The 18,592-nt window shown below is 47.8% G+C and overlaps 3 protein-coding genes across 5 annotated transcripts; 2 read left to right on the top strand and 1 right to left on the bottom strand.

Moving 5' to 3' along the window:
• Window positions 1-49: 49 nt before the first annotated feature.
• cap1 (CAP, adenylate cyclase-associated protein 1 (yeast)) lies at window positions 50-7,470 on the top strand. The gene is given in 14 exon segments (XM_055054974.1): window positions 50-197; window positions 2,242-2,349; window positions 2,516-2,616; window positions 2,922-2,999; window positions 3,591-3,734; window positions 3,824-3,909; window positions 3,989-4,094; window positions 4,174-4,222; window positions 4,225-4,359; window positions 4,993-5,174; window positions 5,255-5,378; window positions 5,849-5,931; window positions 6,010-6,153; window positions 6,827-7,470. Coding segments are annotated over 13 exon segments (1,422 nt in total). The 5' UTR covers window positions 50-197; window positions 2,242-2,243; the 3' UTR covers window positions 6,911-7,470.
• Window positions 7,466-12,944, bottom strand: ppt1 (palmitoyl-protein thioesterase 1 (ceroid-lipofuscinosis, neuronal 1, infantile)). Its single transcript, XM_055054989.1, has 10 exons — window positions 12,834-12,944; window positions 11,511-11,632; window positions 10,835-10,944; window positions 10,164-10,291; window positions 10,019-10,089; window positions 8,995-9,097; window positions 8,836-8,926; window positions 8,642-8,740; window positions 8,492-8,563; window positions 7,466-7,710 (listed from the first exon to the last, which is right to left on the bottom strand). Exons 2-10 carry the CDS (start codon window positions 11,623-11,625, stop codon window positions 7,588-7,590), a joined length of 912 nt encoding a protein of 303 aa, XP_054910964.1. The 5' UTR covers window positions 11,626-11,632; window positions 12,834-12,944; the 3' UTR covers window positions 7,466-7,587.
• A 197-nt stretch (window positions 12,945-13,141) lies between these two features.
• LOC129375735 (ras-related GTP-binding protein C-like) lies at window positions 13,142-17,322 on the top strand. 3 transcript variants are annotated; one of them, XM_055054981.1, is made up of 7 exons: window positions 13,142-13,345; window positions 13,781-13,984; window positions 14,921-15,120; window positions 15,190-15,304; window positions 15,375-15,517; window positions 16,332-16,480; window positions 16,714-17,322. In XM_055054981.1, exons 1-7 carry the CDS (start codon window positions 13,142-13,144, stop codon window positions 16,869-16,871), a joined length of 1,173 nt encoding a protein of 390 aa, XP_054910956.1. In that variant the 3' UTR covers window positions 16,872-17,322. The 3 variants fall into 3 exon arrangements, with proteins under 3 accessions (XP_054910956.1, XP_054910959.1, XP_054910957.1); XM_055054984.1 differs by lacking the exon at window positions 16,714-17,322 and adding an exon at window positions 16,086-16,188 and having other exon boundaries at window positions 16,332-16,474; XM_055054982.1 differs by lacking the exon at window positions 16,714-17,322 and having other exon boundaries at window positions 16,086-16,448.
• Window positions 17,323-18,592: the final 1,270 nt, after the last annotated feature.

Here is an 18,592-nt window from a genome sequence, read left to right as displayed (position 1 = left end):
GTCAGAGCGCCGCTGCCCTCTGCCTCCGCGCTCCTTATATGGGAAAGGAATCAGGCTGAGAGGGGCGGAAACACGCCGCGGTGCCAGCCGGGTAAATTCACCTCATCCAGGAAGAAACCCACCGAAGCTGTCTGCTCTGCAGTCTGCACACCCTGCGACAGAACACGGACCAAATCACTGCTAGACCCGGTTAGCAGGTAGGCCGAACCGGAACGCCTGTCACTGGTTTCACTGGGTTTACTGGTGAGGCGAACAAAGCGGAACTGGGAGCGGCTGGTCGGACGGAGACAGGCGGAGAAATCAGGAACTTCAGGGAGGGAACGACCCGGAAAACAGATTAACGGTGTTTATTCCGTCCAGATAACCGAACCGGCTCGGTTCTGCCGCAGTCACCTGACCCATTCCAATGCTCCCAGCAGAACCAGTCGGTTAAATAAGCTGTTCTGACCCGCTTGGTTAACCCGTTTAATTGTCCCGCTGCAGCGCTCTGTTTTCAGACGGTGTTGTGCATGGTTTGGTAACCCCTGCAGGTGGTTCCCGCACAGAACCAACGGGCCTGGCCAGTGGTACCGGTTCTGGGTCTGAAGGTAGCGGCTCGGATCGGTTGGCCGGGTCTTCATCTAACGGGGCCGCAGATGTGAACGCAACATGCCCGGCGCTGCTAGCTTAGCTTTAGCCTGTTAGGAAAATCTCATTAGCGACGTCAGCAGCCTGGACGTGATTGGTGGCCCACCTGTGGTCCAGGTGAAGGCTGCGGGCGGGCGGCTGGCTGTGTATCCCTCCGCGGGTCAAACCCGCACAGACCAAACCAGAACCCAAAAGGGTCCGGGCTGGTTCTGCTGGGACGGAACCAGAACCTTTTTGGGCTTGACAGGAAGTGAATCCTGCAGGATCTCTTCCAGTTTCAGGATTTCTCTGAAGGTCAGCCAGGATGCGGTTCTGTTGGGCTGACCTGGTTTTGGTGAAGTGGACCAGAACTGCATTTTTTCTAACTTTGGACCAAATTTAGCTTTTCCACAGGTTTCTGTGGTTTAATTCCCAGTTATTTAGCAACTTCCTGAATCAGCTCCATTGGCATCCTGGCTTGTGATTGGCTCCTTAGTGTTCCTGCTGCAGCTGTTTACTTCCTGTCTGTCCCCTGAAGCCCCGCCCCCTGCGGATGAGTCAGTCACCTGGGAGCAGGAAGTGCCGGCGGCTCCACCCTGCCTGAAGGCATCGCCCCAGGTTGACGTTTAACAGACATCAGAACCGGATCAGAACCAGAGGCATCTGCTTTTCCTCCAGGTCTTCTCAGGTTTTCTGCTCTTTGGGATTTTGAGTTCATAAAATCAAGTTTTTGTAAATTCCTGGGAAACTCCTGGTTCTGACCCGTTTCTCCTCTGAAGCGCCGGTCCGACCGGCTTCCTCTTCCACCCTCTGTTCGCTTTCCTGGAAACTTTCAGCTGAAGTTCAGGCCTGCAGCAGTTTGATTTAATTAATCAAATTTAATGTTTTATTTTGGATAAACTTGGTTAAAATGCAGAGAAGGAACCAGGAGAAATCGGCTTCACACATTTTGTCACATTACAAAAATGTTTTGTTTTCTTACATGACGATAATTTAAACATGAATAATTTTAAACAAAAATGTTTTTGTCGGACCGGATCCAGAACTTTAAATGTTTTTTCCTTGTTAAATTAAACCAAAATAAATAAATTAAATTAATTTATTTGGGTCTCGATTGAAGAAAGCAAATATTTCATATGTTTTGCAGTAGAAACAGGAAGTTCGGCCTTCGCTCCTGCAGCGCGTCAACCAACTACTTATTTCATCTCATATTTAATTTATTTGATCTGTGTCCGCTAACGGCCCCCAACCCTCACTTTGACCACCGTTGGTGTGACAGAAGGAGAAACGGGAGGAGTTTGGATCCGACCGGAACCGGAGACGTTCTGGAATGAACTGGATCAAACATTAGAAACTGGATCCTAAACAATAAATTTAGCAAGTCAGGGAATTAAAGAACTGGGCCGGCTGGTTCTGGGTGTGATCTCCGCAGAACCAGTGGCCCACTCGGAGCCGACCCGATCTGCGGTACCAGCAGAATCGCCTGGTTGTTATTGTGGAAAGTTTTCTGATCCTTTAATGAGCTGCTGACCCGAACCCGTTCTGGAGGAGCAGAACCAGGCCCGCTGGCTCTGGGTGGACCGACTCCCTCTGGATCAGAACCGCTGTGGTAGTGTCACTTCCTGTCTCCTGCAGGAATGGCGGCGGAGCTGGCGAGTCTGGTGCAGCGGCTGGAGGTGGCGGTGGGCCGGCTGGAGGCCGTGTCCGGCCCGGCGGGCGGCGCCGCAGGTTCTGCTGGTGGAGGTAAGCCGGGCTCTTTGGACCAGTTTTGGTTCTCCTGAAGGTTCTAAGAACAACAGATTCCAGAGGTCCAGTCAGCTCTGGTTCTGTTCCGGGTTCTGTCAGGCAGGTTCTGATCCGAACTGGATCGGAACCGGTCCGGATCAGAACCTTGTGCGTTCCCTCCTAGCCTTGGCGGCGTTCGTGGAGGCGTATGATGACATCATCAGCGGTCCTGTGGCGCAGTACATGTCCCTGAGCCAGCAGATCGGAGGAGACGTCCAGAAACACGTAGGTCACTGACTCCGCCCCTCTGGCAGCCAGGGGCGCCGCCGCGATGACCGTGACGCTGCCGCGGTGACGGTGACGCTGCCGCGGTGACGGTGACGCTGCCGCGGTGACGGTGACGCCGCCGCGGTGACGCCGCCGTGGTGACGCCGCCGTGGTGACGCTGCCGCGGTGTCGGCGCCGCCGCCACGGTGACGCCGCCGCGGTGACGCCGCCGTGGTGACGCCGCCGCGATGACGGTGACGCCGCCGCGGTGACGCCGCAGTGGTGACGCCGCCGTGGTGACCCTGTTCTGCGCTCCTCCTCAGGCGGACATGATGAAGCAGGCGTTCTCCAGCCAGAGGCAGCTCCTCGCCACCGCTTCCTCCTCCCAGAAGCCCTCAGACGTGAGTCCAGAACCGACCCGACCCAGTCTGGTTCTGTTCTGACAGCAGCAGACGGTTGGTGGTTCTGACCCGGTTCAGGCAGATCTAAACCTCTGCTGCTGGTTCTGAAGGTCAATCAGAACAGTCTAAAACTCTTTATCAATCCAGACAGAACCAGAATCCGTGAAGGCCCAGCTGTCCTCCATGTCTGTAGTTTTACAGAGGCTTGGTTCCGACCCAGTTCTGCTCATTTGGACCCAGCAGAAGTTCTACTAGTTCCTTAAACAGAACCATCTATCTGACCCGCTGCTACAGCGGTCCATTTAAATCAAGCCGGGTTGGTTTAGGTCGTTGAAACTTCTTCATTCCTGTATGTAAACCAAAACAAGGGTTCTGATTGGCTCCTGGTGTCGGCCCGGTTCTGTCTGAGCAGCAGAACCTCTGGATGAGATCAGAGGTCAAACCAGAACCAAGCGGGGAAATCGCACCGATCTGCTGCTGATCTGATGTTATTGATGATGTCACTGTCTTACTGATGATGTCACTGTCTTACTGATGATGTCACTGTCTTACTGATGATGTCACTGTCTTACTGATGATGTCATCCCGCAGTCGGTTCTGACGGCGCTGCTGCAGCCCGTCTCCAAGGCGATCCAGCAGGTCCAGGCGTTCCGGGAGCAGAACCGGACCTCTCCGCTCTTCAACCACCTGTCGGCCGTCAGCGAGAGCGTTCCCGCCCTGGGATGGGTTGCCATGGTAACGCCCAGACTGTGGCTCTGATTGGTTCGTCTGGAGCGAATGTGTGGCGCCGTTGCTTAGCGACCGTCTGGTTCTGGTTCCTTCAGGCTCCGAAGCCCGGTCCGTACGTCAAGGAGATGCAGGACGCTGCCATGTTCTACACCAACCGGGTCCTGAAGGACTACAAGGAGAAGTCAGTACAGCTGCTTCCTGCTTCCTGTCCAGACAGGAAGTGGGTTCCTCACGTCTCCTGACCCTTCCTGTCCCTGCAGAGACAAGATGCATGTGGACTGGGTCAAAGCCTACGTCTCCATCTGGACCGAGCTGCAGAACTACATCAAGCAGCACCACACCACCGGCCTGAGCTGGAGCAAGACCGTGAGTAACTGGACCTGGGCCTGGAACCGGACCGATTGCATCCCTTTATTTGTCGTCCATCTTGTCTCGCCGTCCTCAGGGTCCTGTGGCCGCGGCCTCCGCGGCTCCGCCCAGCGCGCCGGCCGGCGGCCCCCGCCCCCGCCGGGCCCCCCCCCTCCGCCCCAGGAGCTGAGCGGCGTTCCAGGAGGCGGCTGCGACGGCGGCGGCGCCACCAGCAGGAACGCGCTGTTCGCCGCCATCAACCAGGGATCCGACATCACCAGAGGTCAGAGGTTAATCGACCAAAATAAAGACATTTATATGAAAATGCATTTTTATAAATATCCTTTGTATTTGAGAAACTCAGTTTTTTATATTTTTCACAAACATTTTTTCTAAAAAGAGAAATTATTTTTATTTAATATAAAATTTAAGGTTTATATCTTTTAATATTTTTCATTGGTTGCGGTTCCGTTGCGGTTCTGTGCGGTTCCGTTGCGGTTCTGTTGCGGTTCTGTGCGGTTCCGTTGCGGTTCTGTGTGGTTCCGTTGCGGTTCTGTGTGGTTCTGTTGCGGTTCTGTGCGGTTCCGTTGCGGTTCTGTGTGGTTCCGTTGCGGTTCTGTGTGGTTCTGTTGCGGTTCTGTGCGGTTCTGTTGCGGTTCTGTGCGGTTCCGTTGCGGTTCTGTGCGGTTTTGTGCGGTTCCGTTGCGGTTCTGTTGCGGTTCTGTGCGGTTCCGTTGCGGTTCTGTGCGGTTCTGTTGCTGTTCTGTGCGGTTCCGTTGCGGTTCTGTGCGGTTCCGTTGCGGTTCTGTGCGGTTCTGTGCGGTTCCGTTGCGGTTCTGTTGCGGTTCCCTTGCGGTTCTGTGCGGTTCCGTTGCGGTTCTGTGCAGCAGCTTCACTCTGATTTGAACCCTTTCAGGCCTGAAGCACGTCAGCGACGACCAGAAGACCCACAAGAACCCGGCCTTGAGGGACCAGGCGGCCCCGGTGCGTACTGGACCCAAACCGTTCTCCTCGGCCACGCCCCGACCCGCCGGGTCCGCCGCACCGACCCGCACGCTGCCGCCGGTTCTGGAGCTGGAAGGAAAGAAGTGGAAAGTGGTGAGTGGGTGGTTCTGGTGGGTCTGTGCTTCTGGAGCTGCGAGCGCTCGGACCCACTGGTTCTGGTTCTGATTCTGCAGGAGAACCAGGAGGGGGCCCAGGGCCTGGTGATCAGCAACACGGAGCTGAAGCAGGTGGTCTACGCCTTCAAGTGCAACCAGAGCACGCTGCAGGTCAAAGGCAAAATCAACTCCATCACCATCGGTAAGAGCTCAGAACCGGGTCAGAACCTTTAGGTTCCAGTTTAATCCACAAACATTTCCTGTATCGCCAGAGAGGAAGCAGCTCCCCCTGCAGGCCGTTTTTAGAAGTCACTCATTGAATGTTGACCAGAAAACCAAACAAATGGTTTCAATAAAAATCTGAGATTTCATAACTTTATATTTTATTTGTATATCAGAAGCTTATTACATTGTGAAACTGTTTAAATGTGGAAACTTTTGCTTAAGGTTTTTCTAAAATGTCAAAAAAATCAAATGTCTGATCCGCTGACCAATCAGGGCACTGGGCAGTGACTCAGGACGCCTGATTGGCCGACGAAGCCAATCAGACCAATCAGACAGGTGGTTGAAGGCCCAGCTGTCCTCCATGTCTGAAGTTTTACAGACATGGAGGTTTTAAAGCCTTATTTTCAGATTTAAACTGTGATGTAATAAAGCGCTGCTGATCCTCAGACAGCTGTAAGAAGATGGGTCTGGTGTTCGACGATGTCGTCGGCATCGTGGATGTCATCAATTGCAGAGACGTCAAGGTCCAGGTGCGTACGTCTCCTGGATCCGGTCCAGGTTCTGGATCCGGTCCTGGTTCTGACTGCTGACCGCCCGTCTCTCTGCAGGTCATGGGGAAAGTCCCGACCATTTCCATCAACAAGACGGACGGCTGCCATGTTTACCTGAGCAAAGACTCGCTGAGCTGTGAGATCATCAGCGCCAAGAGCTCTGAGATGAACATCCTGGTTCCCAACAAGGACGGAGAGTTTGTGAGTAACTCGGAACCGGTTCCGGTCCGACACGGGTGGATTACCTCTGAGCAGTCAGTGTCTTACCTGGAGAAACCGACTGCAGACAGTCGGTCATGTTTGGACCCGTTTCGGTTCGGTTCTGGTTTCAGTCGGGACCGGAACTGTTGATCCGGTCAGAACCGAGCCGTCAGACGGATTAGCTGAAATGTTTCTGAAGCTAACAGGAAGTTGGAAGGTTTGATTAGAGCAGATTATCAGAAACTCGAGTCGAGCTTCAAATAGGCTTCAGACTCGACTTGACCTTTGACCTGAGTGTCAGAGTGTCCTAGCTGTGAAGTCTTAGCTTTTTTTATATCTATAATGAATCTCCAGGCTGCTTGTTTTATTGTGAAAGGATGAACCTGATTATTAGCCAGTGACGATACTGGATTATTATGGGACGCTAACGTCTTCTAGCAACCAGCTCATGCTAGCTGCAGCTTCATCATAATGACGACATGAATGTATCGTCACCTGAACGCTGCTATGAATCACTTTGGATCATTTCACAACAAAACAAATGTAAATGACCCCTGACCTTCTCTCATTGCTAAGCTAACAGCTACACTGCATGAACACTTCCTGCTGGAAACGTCAAAATAAAAGCGTTTGCTTCGTTTGGTTGAACTGGTTTGCGTTTCCTGTCCTCCAGACGGAGCTTCCTGTTCCGGAGCAGTTCAAGACCGTCTGGGATGGCCAGAAGCTCGTTACCACGGCAACGGAGATCGCTGGTTAGGCGGAGCCCCGCCCTCTCACCTGACTGACCCCACCCACCAGCTAATGTCACACTGTAGACTGAGATTCAGACCTCATGAGTTAACCCCGCCCCCTGCCTCCTATCAGCCAATCACAGCTGCCCCTTCATTAGCCAATGAGAGGGCTGCTCGCGCCTGGAGCAGATCCTCCAGCCAATCGGCAGCAAGCAACTGAGAACTAGATTAGATTCTCAGCAGCCAATCAGCCAACAAGACGCTTCCCTGTTTCCTGCTCCACTTCCTGTTTCATTATTATGCAACTTCCTGTTAAAGCACCTAGAAAACCAACTAAAGCATCACTTTGCTTCTGCTCAGTTCAATCCGGTTCAAACAATCCAGATCAGGTGGGAATAAAGCTCCAGGTTTCCCAGGACATTCCCGAGCGTTGGCATCATTCCATGTCGGAGACAGAAAGCTGCACCTTGATTCACCTGGAAGTGGTGACCAATCTGTAAACATGTTTTCTTTTTTCTCACTTTATTTTTGGGTCCAAATTGAAATGTTCTCATCAGTGCTGAGTCATTAAAACGTTGCAATAACAGCAGGAAGTTTGTGTCTTTATTGGGTTAAAAGCAGCATCAATCACAACAGGAAGCTAAAATCACCAGGAAAGCATCAGTGCAAACGAAGAGTTTCTGCTGCAGCGCCCTCTGCTGGTCTACCTGAGGAAGGGCAGCAGGTTGGCAGTGAACCATTCCCTGCTGAACTGGAGGTGATCTCCGTCTGTGGAGAGGAAGACCAGCTTGTGGGCTTTATCCATGGCGGCCAGGCCCAGACGGTCCTGCAGGAAAACAGTTCAACAGTTAAACCGAGTCCAGACGAGAAATCATCCAAACATGTTAGAAAAATCTCATCCCCTCTTCAGATTTGACAGGAGATGGTTATGATGTCACTGTTTTATGTTAAGTCTTCCTGCATTTCAGGCTGAAGCAGATTTAATGAACTTGAGAAAATAACTGGACAGACAGAAACCAGAACGAGAAACTTCTGCAACATTTCCAGACCAAAAAAGCATTTTCCCTCAGTCCAGCTGAACAAAACTCATTTGAAACTGCAAACTACATAAAATTTTGGAAAAATGATTTTTAATTATTTTTTCATCTGAGATTCATTTTTTTCAGGTTCCAAAACAAAACATTTACAGATATTGCCTTCTATGTAAATGAAACAAAAAGTAAATTACCATAAAAAAAAACAAAACAAAAAAATGAATAATTGTAAAACTGCTAAAATGAGCATTTAGTCTATTTTTAACTTTTAACCAAATGGACTGGAGCGATCAGGGAGCTTTAGCTGGAACCTCTGATCTCTCCAATAGCAGCTGTTTGAACATTCAAGTAGAAATATTTTTTGCACAAATTAATTATGAAATTGAAGGAATAATTTTTAATTTAAATTTTTGTTCCTCTAAATGATGAAACTATTTCCAGAGCAGATTTAAACGTCTAGTAAAAAGCTTCAGTTTCATGGTTTCACCAGCAGGAGGCAGCAGAGCGCCAACAGGATCTGCTCCCAGCTGGGTTCTGCTGTTTTTTGTGGTTCTGGTCCGGTTGGACTGTTACCTCTCTGTAGAGGGCGCTCTCCTGCAGCGTCTCCGTCTCCTTGGCCTGGCCTGCCTTCAGGAAACCGAACCACTGCAGGAGAAAACCAGGCAGCTTCATCACCTCAGCCAGTGGGTTTCAACGGGTCAGAACCAGAATCGGGCTAGTTACCTCGGAGTCGACCGGGTCCACCACGGTGTCCTGCAGGAACTTCACCATGACGAACTTCTGCAGCTGCTGCAGGTTCTTCCTGTACGTCTCATTGACGACCTGAAACAGACGAGATCCGGGTCAGCGGTTCTAAAGCCAGGGGTCGGCGGCCGGGTCGGCGGCCGGGTCGGACCGTCACAGCCGCTGGTTCTGACCCGCTCCTGGTTGATGTCGGCCAGGAAGAGGCTGTGCTGCTTGTACAGGTCGTCGTTGAGCGGGTCGTGCCAGTACTGGGCCTGAACGAGGCTGAAACCCAAACAGAACTGTCATAGCAAGCAGAACTGGGAAACGGGTCGGTCGTCATGGTAACTCACTGCTTCTGGACCAGGTCGCTGTAGGCGCCGCGGTTCAGCGCCTCCCGGATCATGTCGCAGATGTGGGAGCTCTCACCTGGACACCTGGGCAGCCCGTACACACCTGGGCAATCAGAGACAGCTTGCTGTTAGACGGCCCGGTTCTGGTTCTGCCTCCTGAAAAAGAGCCACTCCTTCCTACTGTCGCCCTGTGCTTGTTCAGGATGAGAATCTGAGTATTTGGATCTGTGCTAATAGTGGAGCTAATTTTTAGCATTTTCCTAACTTTGGTCGTGTTTAGCACATTTAGCTTCCCCCACATTAATTTTTCTAATAATTTCTAAAGTGCTAATTTAAATTGTTGAAGTTAGCACTTTATTATTAGCGTCAGCTAAATGCTAAGTAGCTGTAACGCTGTGTTGTTAGCATAACTTATGTTTATAGTTGCTAACTTGGAAAGTGTGTAGCACAGGTTAGCATTCCCTTTTTGCAAAAGTTTCATATTTTTCTTGACTTTAAAACCTGAGAATAAAAATAAAAGGAGGGTTCTTTAAAAATATCAATACATTTTCTATAGTGGATGTTTATTCAAATTTATCCCTTTTTAAGTAATGTAACATTTATGGCTCCAAACAAGTTTTAATTAGCCGGGCTGAAAACAAAGTGGCTCTTGAGATTGTAAACGTTGTAGATTCCTGTGCTGAACGCTGAAACTGTTCCCAACAAAACCAGTAAGTAGTCACACCCCACTGCTATTACAATAATAAATAGTAAAATATCCTGTTTACTTTCTATTTATGCTCATGTTGTAGATCTTTTAATTCTCACACATTTCTTTTAATCATGAATGTACAATATTGTTCCTGTTTTTACATTTTATATTTTTTCCTTAGTTTAAGAAATGGTTTTTCAGGCTGTGAAATCTGCTAAAAATATGTGTTTACGTTTCTTCCATATCAACACTTGAAAACCCCCAAAACATGAAGCTGAGCTCCTGCAGACTAGCTGCAGCAGAAGTGAAACTCGGGGCAGGAAGTGAGAGTACCTTGATGCTGGCCGCCGACGGAGATCAGCGTTCTCATTGGTGGAGAGGGACAGCGCTGAGCCACGGCTCTCCTGTAAGAGCGGAGGACAGGAGTCAGACGGAGCTTCCTCATTCAGCCTGAAAACTTCTGAGCAAACCTCCGTACAGAAACTGGCCTCCCTGGGAGAAACCCATGGCGTTGTAGCCGCCCTGCAGCCGGGCGTCCTGCGCCAGCTGGCTGCACACCATCGACACCTGAGTGTTCACGTCCAGGAAGAAGCCGTTCTCTGTGTCCTGCAGGACGAACCGTCACTCTGTCGTTAATCACATTTTAGTCACACTATGGCTGCAAAAATGCACCTTTTCCAATTCCTCTTTCTGCTGCTACATTATTAAATAAATACACATCTGAGCTCAACAACAACAAACACATTTATAGATTGAATCTGTTCTTCAGGTTCTTCAACCATCAGACTGAAGCAAAGAGTTTCAGGATCCCTGATCATTCATGGAGCTTCTTTAGATGCGGCATGTTTAGCATTGAGATGCTATTTTAGGATAGCATAGCGTAGCTTCATCAATAAGCTAACTTCTTTTAACACAACTTGCACAAATCAATAGTGTTTTCCAGAATCCAATCAGATCGATTAAAAGCAGAAATTAAAACCTGAAGAGACTCAGTTTCATCACTTTATTTTACATATGAATGCAAAATATAAAGTAGAGACTAATTCTGTTCAAATGTTTACAGCGTCGCCATGGGGACCCGTCGCCATGGGGACCCGTCGCCATGGGGACCCGTCGCCATGGGGACCCGTCGCCATGGGGACTGGTTACCTCAACCACGTTCTTCCCGATCATCAGAGAGAGCACGTAGATCCCTGGGATCTCCTCCTCCATCATCTTCTTTATGGATCCCATGCTGAGCGGGTTGCAGCAACTGTCACCTGGAGGACACAGAACCAGGAGCAGAACCGGTACAGAACCAGTACCATGCGTTTTCCAGGCAACTTCAACCATTTAAATTAGCACTTAAGAATTTATTAGAAAAATGAAGTTGGGGGAAGCTAAATGTGCTAAACATTACCAAAGATGGCGCTCATATCCCTACGTCTAGAGCAGAGACGCCACGTTCCAAAGCTCTGAAATGAGCTTAGCAGCTGTTTGCTAATTGCTGCTGGCTAGTCTGAAGGAGCTGAGTGGAGGATGAGCTGCGCCTTAGAGGCGGGGCTAGGTCCACCCAGGCGTTTAGCGGCTGAATGATTGGCATGGAGACTAAAGGAGTCCTGTTTTGTTTTGGATGAGGAAAAACAAAAACATGATGGGAAGATCAGAAAAGTGGATTTTACAAGGGGCGGTACATGATACCACTCCTTCACTGGTAGGAGAACCAGCTCTGATCTTCAGTCAGAGCTGGACTGAAGGACTGGTATGAAGCTACCAGAACCAGTACTGGTCTCAGCCTCTGTTCTGGTTCTGTCTAGTTGGCTGTATTAATCCAGAGCAGACTGACCCATCCCGTGCCACAGAACCAGAGGAACCGTCCCATTGTTGGAGTCAGGAACTGGACCAGAAGCGACCAGCAGCAGCAGAGCAGCCAGGGTCAGGGCGAGGAGGGCGGCGGCCATCTTGAAACTGACAACACAGAAACACAGGTCCGATTAGCAGCTGGAGAACCTCCACAAGTCCCAAGGAGCAGAACATGTTGAAGTGAGACCTCCTGTTTGCACACAAGCTTTGTTGTTTTTATGTTTTCCACCTGTAGTCAAAATAATAAACAGGAAGTGATGTCAGATGTTTTCGTTATGGGTTCCACTGTCAGCATCAGACCCATAAAGTTTATGTTGAGGCTTCACTCTAAATTTATTTTGTCATTATTTATTAATGTAAGTTTTTATTTTACTCTTTAAGATACCAGAAACTGAACCAAACTTGATCTTTTCTGTCTGACGTCATTTATAAATATTAAATCAGGTTTTATCATCAGTCTCTGTTTTCAATAGTTTTTACCTGTACTGGAAGAATTCTTTGGATAAGTTTTACCTTTACTAAAGTAAAAAATATATTTAAGTCATAATAATAATAATAATAATCCAGTTAATTCATAAAGCACGACTTCACAACAAATGTCTCAGCAAGTAATTCTACGGGTCAAACAGAACTAATCTACAGACAGGAGTATAAAATCCAGTCAGTCCAGGTTGACATTAAATCCCAGTTCTGACTCTATGCTGTCAGATCCAGATTATAATCCCATTTATTATCTGTAAAACTAGCAGATTGAGTCAAGGCACCGACCACAAACCGTCATAATGAAAGGTTGATGATGTGTGGCAGACTTTAAACCAATCAGAATCTTAATCATTCAGAGTGATTGGTCTCAGGTTCTGGTGCCAGGTTCTGGTGCCAGGTTCTGGTGCCAGGTTCTGGTGCCAGGTTCTGGTGCCAGGTTCTGGTGCCTGTCAGGTTCTGGTGCCAGGTTCTGGTTCTGCTCGTTAATCTGGTCCAGACTCGCTCCAGTGTTTAAACTTCATATCTAATCAGCTCCTGGTTCTGCTGTTTGGTTTATTATTGAATGAGCAGGAAAGTCTACAGAATGCCCGATAAGGTCTGTTTGAACTAATGATTATTATGGGATGTTACTTCAGTTCACTGCGTCGTTTCACAAATGACCGAAAACAAACCAAATAAAATCCGTTTTTATAGGAACAGAAACGGCGCTTTGCTCCACTGAAGGTTTAGATCCATCAAACAAAACTTTAAAATCAGATTCTTCTTATTTATTGATCTTAAATAATATTAAAACTGTTATAAAACCTGAGGAAACGCAACTCACCGCCAAACTGCTTCCTGTTTGATGGTTCAGCTGCTGGTCACGTGACTCATGTTTGGAGCGAGTAGCCAATCAGAATCCAGCTGAAGCTAAGCTAGCTCTGTTAGCATCCCTTTAACTTGCTGCTACAGAGGTTCTGGAACAGCGAACCCGTCCGGTGCTGAGCCGCTCAGAACCGGGTCCGCCGACATGTTCTGATTCGGTCCGAACCTCCAAGCTATAAACAACAGGCTGCGGTTCCGGTTCGGTCGACTGGGTTCCGATAGCCGGGCTTCGGAGAAGCCAGGAGTCCAGTTCTGATCCGGTCCAGGATGAATATCCAGTACCAGGAGCCGAACCTGGGCAGCAGCTACAGCGTGGTGGGTTCGTTCCCGAAGAGCTTCGGTTATGGCGGGCAGGACCGGGACCGGGACCTGGACCCGGACCTGGACCCGGAGGAGGGGAACCCGTCCGCCAGCAGACCCAGAATCCTGCTGATGGGTCTGAGGAGGAGCGGCAAGTCCTCCATCCAGAAGGTACCGAGGTTCCGACCCAGGAGCAGGATCAGAACCAGGCTGACCACCGGTTCTGATCCAGAACTCCCTGGGATCCTGGTTCTGAAGATGTTCTGTGGTTTTTACCTCCTGTCTGCATCCGAATCAAGAGGTTCTGTGAAACTCCGACCAGATCACAGTACCAGTTTGATTCGGGGTTCTACTTCAGATTATGACCGGAAATAAGATTAGTTACCATGACTACCGATGTGAGGATGCGCCATGACTTTGAAACAAAACTGAAGTTCTAGATCTGACCTCTGACCTCTGACTTCCGAGCCACATAAAGACGGTTAGAAAGTCAGCCTGTCAGCTGAGGTTCAAGATGTTTTTCTGTTTTCACTTTGAGCTCCGTGTTGCTGCAGAAGTAAATGTGATGGTTTGACGCGTTCCTGGTGGCGCTGTGTTCCGGTCCAGGTGGTTTTCCACAAGATGTCTCCCAACGAGACGCTGTTCCTGGAAAGCACCAACAAGATCTACAAGGACGACGTCTCCAGCAGCTCCTTCGTCAGCTTCCAGATCTGGGATTTCCCCGGACAGGTGGACTTCTTCGACCCGACGTTTGACAGCGAGATGATCTTCAAGGGAACCGGAGCGCTCATCTTCGTCATCGACGCTCAGGTAGCAGGTCAGGGCTCAGTCACCTGACGCGCGGTCTGATCAATTATCCTGACGATTGATCTGATAAATTCACATCCTGCAGGTTTTTCAGTTAACCACTTAAACTTTTTTTATTCTTTAGAAAATAAAATAAATTCCTTTTTTAAATAAATGTTTGATTTAAAAAATCTAACATGAAAATCTCAGCTGAACATCTACACAACGTAGAGCTCATCTGATTATCAATTATTGATCACTGATTAATAACTGGATAGAAAAATGTGATAACAGGAGATTTTTTTATAGAATGTGAAACTAAAACTATTAAGACTTAAACGCTGAATGTTTAAATGTTCAGTGTTCTTTCACTAAATGGTCTTTTATGTTTTCCAATTAATAATTAATCGATTACTGAATTAGTTTATTATTCCAATTATCAACTAAAGCTGCAGTATGTAACTTTTGTAAAAATATTCTTTACTTTTTTGTTCAAACTGTTTTGATATGAAATCTGAGAAAAAATCTCCATGTTCTTCCAGAGCTAACTGGAAACAACCAATCGGAGCCAGGAGGCGGGTTTTAGCGCTGTCAATCACCGTCTCCTGTGGCGCTGCTCATCCTGCAATTCCTCTCTGCTTCACTGTAGCTAGCTGTGTAGCTTTAGCTAGTAAAGCTTCAGCCATTGCTGACATCAGATAATTGCTTTTCCTGTACTGTGAGGTTTTTCTCTGTTATTAACACTTTTAACGGCGATTACAGGAGGATTGACTGACAGCACTAAGCCCCGCCTCCTGGCTCTGATTGGTTATTTTTATTCTGATTAATCATTTCAGACCGATCTGGTTTGTGTGAATCCTGCAGATCAGCGATTTCTTCAGTTCCTCTCGGCTCTCCTCTACCATCGTTCTGTAGTCCTCTATCGATGCTTCCTGGATTATAATCCGCTGTAATCTGCAGGACGACTACATGGAGGCTCTGGGCCGGCTGCACCTCACCGTTTCCAGGGCCTACAAGGTCAACCCGGACATCAACTTCGAGGTTTTCATCCACAAGGTGGATGGACTGTCTGACGACCACAAGATCGAGACGCAGCGAGACGTCCACCAGCGAGCCAACGACGACCTGGCCGACGCCAGCCTGGACAGGCTGCACCTCAGGTGAGCCGGACCGGACCGGAACCGGCTCGTCTGGACCGGTTCTGACCGTCTCCCTGCTCCGATCCGCAGCTTCTACCTGACCAGCATCTACGACCACTCCATCTTCGAGGCCTTCAGCAAGGTGGTGCAGAAACTCATCCCTCAGCTTCCCGCCCTGGAGAACCTGCTCAACATCTTCATATCGGTAGGTTCCAGCGCCGCCGCCACGCCGGGTCCGGTCCGGTTCGGTCCCTAACATCCGGTCCGCTCTGCAGCACTCGGGCATCGAGAAGGCCTTCCTGTTTGACGTGGTCAGTAAGATCTACATCGCCACCGACAGCTCGCCGGTGGACATGCAGTCCTACGAACTCTGCTGCGACATGATCGATGTCGTCATCGACGTCTCCTGCATCTATGGGTGAGCAGAACTGGACCCAGTCCCATCAGAACTTTATAGAGATGGTTCTGATTAGGGATGCAAGTTACAGATTAATGAGTTGATCTAAAGTTGATTGATAAGCAGCCATTTTTTTAAAGACCTTTGGCTTGAATCTACATAAAGGACAAAATAATATGTGGAATTACAGAAAAACAAAAAAATTCAACCTTATTTTGTGTGTCATGTATTAACAACTGATTGAATCAACAGAAAAAGGTGGTTTAAAAATGACAAATATTCATAAATTATAACTAAACAGAAACCTCTAAGGTCGCTGAATAGGAAAATGCAAAGACGAAAAGAACAAAATATGTGAAACTCATAATTTCTCATCATCTGGTTGCTTTATTTTTGGTTCATTAGTTCACAACAGACCTCATAATCAACTGAGCTCCAATTTTTCTGCGCCGTTTTTCACAGAAGGGAAACAGCAGCTGTTGTAAAATCTCCTGTAATGTTTAGTGAAGTTGATTGTGCTTTAAGGAGAGATTTATATAGTTTATATTTCAAAACAGAACCACTTTAACCGTTTTACTTCCCAAACCAGACTCTTTCTGGTGTGTCCGCTATTTCTGTTTCTGGCTCCACTTCAGGATGACCAGCAGCTCCCCCTGCTGGCTGGTGACCAAACTACAACAATGAAACAAAGTGTAAGCAGAGGTTATTGGATAAATATTGGAATTACTGCTAATGGAATAAATCATTAATCGACAACCAATCGTAATTCAACTAATTGTATCCATAGTTCTGTAAAGTTTGGAGTTGCTTCTGATGGTTCTCTTGGTTCCTCCAGGCTGATGGAGGACGGCGGCGGCTGCGCCTACGATGACGAGTCTCTGGCCATCATCAGACTGAACAACACCACGGTTCTCTACCTGAAGGAGGTCACCAGGTTCCTGGCTCTGGTCTGCATCCTGAGAGAGGAGAGCTTCGAGAGGAAAGGTCTGTGAGCGCTCCGCTCTCACTCTCACCTGAAAAACTGCTGTTTCGTTTCACTCTGATGCTCCAACGGTCCGGAGAATCTGGAGAAGAAAATGGCTGATGGAAAAATGTCTTCTTTGTGTCCTCCTCTCCTAAAATCCTCTGTAGGACGAAATGTTTTGTTGTTTTCTGCGGAAAACTGAGGAACTTTAAAGGCCCAACAGGAAGTGACCCGTGTTCTGCTTCCTGTCCAGGTCTGATCGACTATAACTTCCACTGTTTCCGGAAGGCGATCCACGAAGTGTTTGAGGTGGGAAGCCTTTTTGACGGCGCCGTCTGGACGTCGGTTACTTCCTCCAACACCAAGCAATTGGCCCAGAAGAGCCCGGTTCTGAACGGGAGCGCCGTGTAAAGCTGCTGGAGACCCGGAAACCTCCAGAACCTCCACAGCCAGACAGCTGGACACAGACAGGAAACCGACTGGAAAACTGCAAGTCCAGATCCGTTTTCCAGGTTCTGTCTCAAGGATGCAGATGGTTCTGGAAGCTGAAATGTTTCCCAGTAAACCCAGCTTATTGGTCCCAGCAGGTCCATCTGGAACCCATAGAACCTCCGTCAGTGGAGACGGGCCTTCATCTCTCAGTGTGAGGTTAGAGTCCAGAACAGAACCAGAACTGGACCAGAACTGACCCAGTTTGACCAGAACACATCTAGAACTGGACCAGTTTGACTGTGCTGGTTCTGAAGAAGCTTTTAGCCACAGATCCGTTTGGTGCTTTTATTTTGGTGTGGATTTTTAAAGGTTCTGCAGAACTTTGTGTTTTGTTTCTGGTGAAGAACAATAAAGTTTTTATGTTTCAAAATCGTCACATTTATTTTAGTTTATATTAATGTGTTTAGTGGTTTAATGTTCCTGGTTAGTGAATCAAACTTCTTGGTTAGAATGGAAACATTGTCCATGGTAGCCATTTTGAAAAATGTCCATCTGAAAAAGGAAACGTCAAGAAAATGTTTGATTTGGTTCAAAATATGTGGGTTTGACACCAAATTTATTCGTTTAATTTGTAATTTTGGTGCAAAAATTCATTTTCCATAACAACTGTGGCGGCCATATTGAAAAATCAGAAAACAATCAGTAGATGCAATGTCCACTTATGTATAATTTGACATCTGTCAGAAATTTTGGAAAATTTAGTGCAAAAATAGAAGTTTCTCAATGATCGTCTTGTTTTTTTTAGCAGGCCCCTGTGAACATCTGTGCCAATAAGTGAAGCTGTTTGGATCCGAAATGGAATCACCAGAACCAGAACCTTTTATTTGTCGTTTAAAATTGATGAATGAATCAGAACCCCCTGCTGTAATTACGATCCCCCGCCAGCAGGGGGCGGAGTAACTCCAAGCCCACCTGGCTGCAGCAAACAGGGAGGGGCGGGGCATCTCAGCTGCTTTGGTCACATGAGCTGCAAACTAAAAACCTAAGAAAACTTTCAATGGCAGGTAAAATAGCAGGTTGGTGAAAAGTTCAAACTTGAGTTAAAACTCTGGTTAAATGTTAACTTTTAACTCAACAACCTGTACCCAACAGGTAGAGGGTAACAAGATCACTAGATCCTCTTAAAGATGGAGAAAGTCCTGAAAGATACAGGAAGTGTTTTCAGCCAAGTTGAGCTGAATGTCCAGGATGACAGCAGGAGTTTAAAACGAGCTTCAGTTTCAACAGGTTGAGAAACTGGAACCACCTTCAGGTTTAATGATCTCCTTTAATTAACTCTACTGCCTGAGGAAAATGGAAAGCTGTTGTTTTGTGAGGAAATTTATATTTTACTGTTCCAGTAATGCCAGAACAAGTGAAATCATTTCATTATGAAGGTAATTAAACATTACAAGAACTCAAAAGTCCAATTCCTAAACCAGCAGGTTAATAACATATTGGGTGGAATTTCTCTTGTTATAGTAACATTTTCTGTTTTACATTCCTCACTTTGTTTTTTCTTTCTATCTGATTTTGTGGCTTCGGCTGTGATCTGTAGTTACTGTTTGAATTCTCATTAAAGGAACCTGACCCGGTTCCGGTTCTCCCATCTGATTCTGACCACAAATAATTAAATAAAGGAAGAATGGGAGGCGAGAAGA

Source organism: Poeciliopsis prolifica, unplaced genomic scaffold (assembly GCF_027474105.1).
Source record: "Poeciliopsis prolifica strain line A6 unplaced genomic scaffold, Auburn_PproV2 SCAFFOLD041, whole genome shotgun sequence".
Lineage (NCBI taxonomy): Eukaryota > Metazoa > Chordata > Actinopteri > Cyprinodontiformes > Poeciliidae > Poeciliopsis > Poeciliopsis prolifica.
Note: the sequence above shows the minus strand (reverse complement) of the source record. Positions and strands in the feature narration are given on the sequence as shown.

Excerpts from the sequence above, each read along its gene's own strand:
- LOC129375735 (XM_055054981.1), top strand. The coding sequence starts at position 13,142 with ATGAATATCCAGTACCAGGAGCCGAACCTGGGCAGCAGCTACAGCGTG. Across the intron at positions 13,985-14,920 it reads TCTTCGTCATCGACGCTCAG|GACGACTACATGGAGGCTCT; the intron begins GTAGCAGGTCAG and ends TGTAATCTGCAG. Across the intron at positions 16,481-16,713 it reads GGAGAGCTTCGAGAGGAAAG|GTCTGATCGACTATAACTTC; the intron begins GTCTGTGAGCGC and ends CTTCCTGTCCAG.
- ppt1 (XM_055054989.1), bottom strand. The coding sequence starts at position 11,625 with ATGGCCGCCGCCCTCCTCGCCCTGACCCTGGCTGCTCTGCTGCTGCTG. Across the intron at positions 10,292-10,834 it reads TCGGGAAGAACGTGGTTGAG|GACACAGAGAACGGCTTCTT; the intron begins GTAACCAGTCCC and ends TTCGTCCTGCAG. Across the intron at positions 8,564-8,641 it reads TGGACCCGGTCGACTCCGAG|TGGTTCGGTTTCCTGAAGGC; the intron begins GTAACTAGCCCG and ends TTTCTCCTGCAG.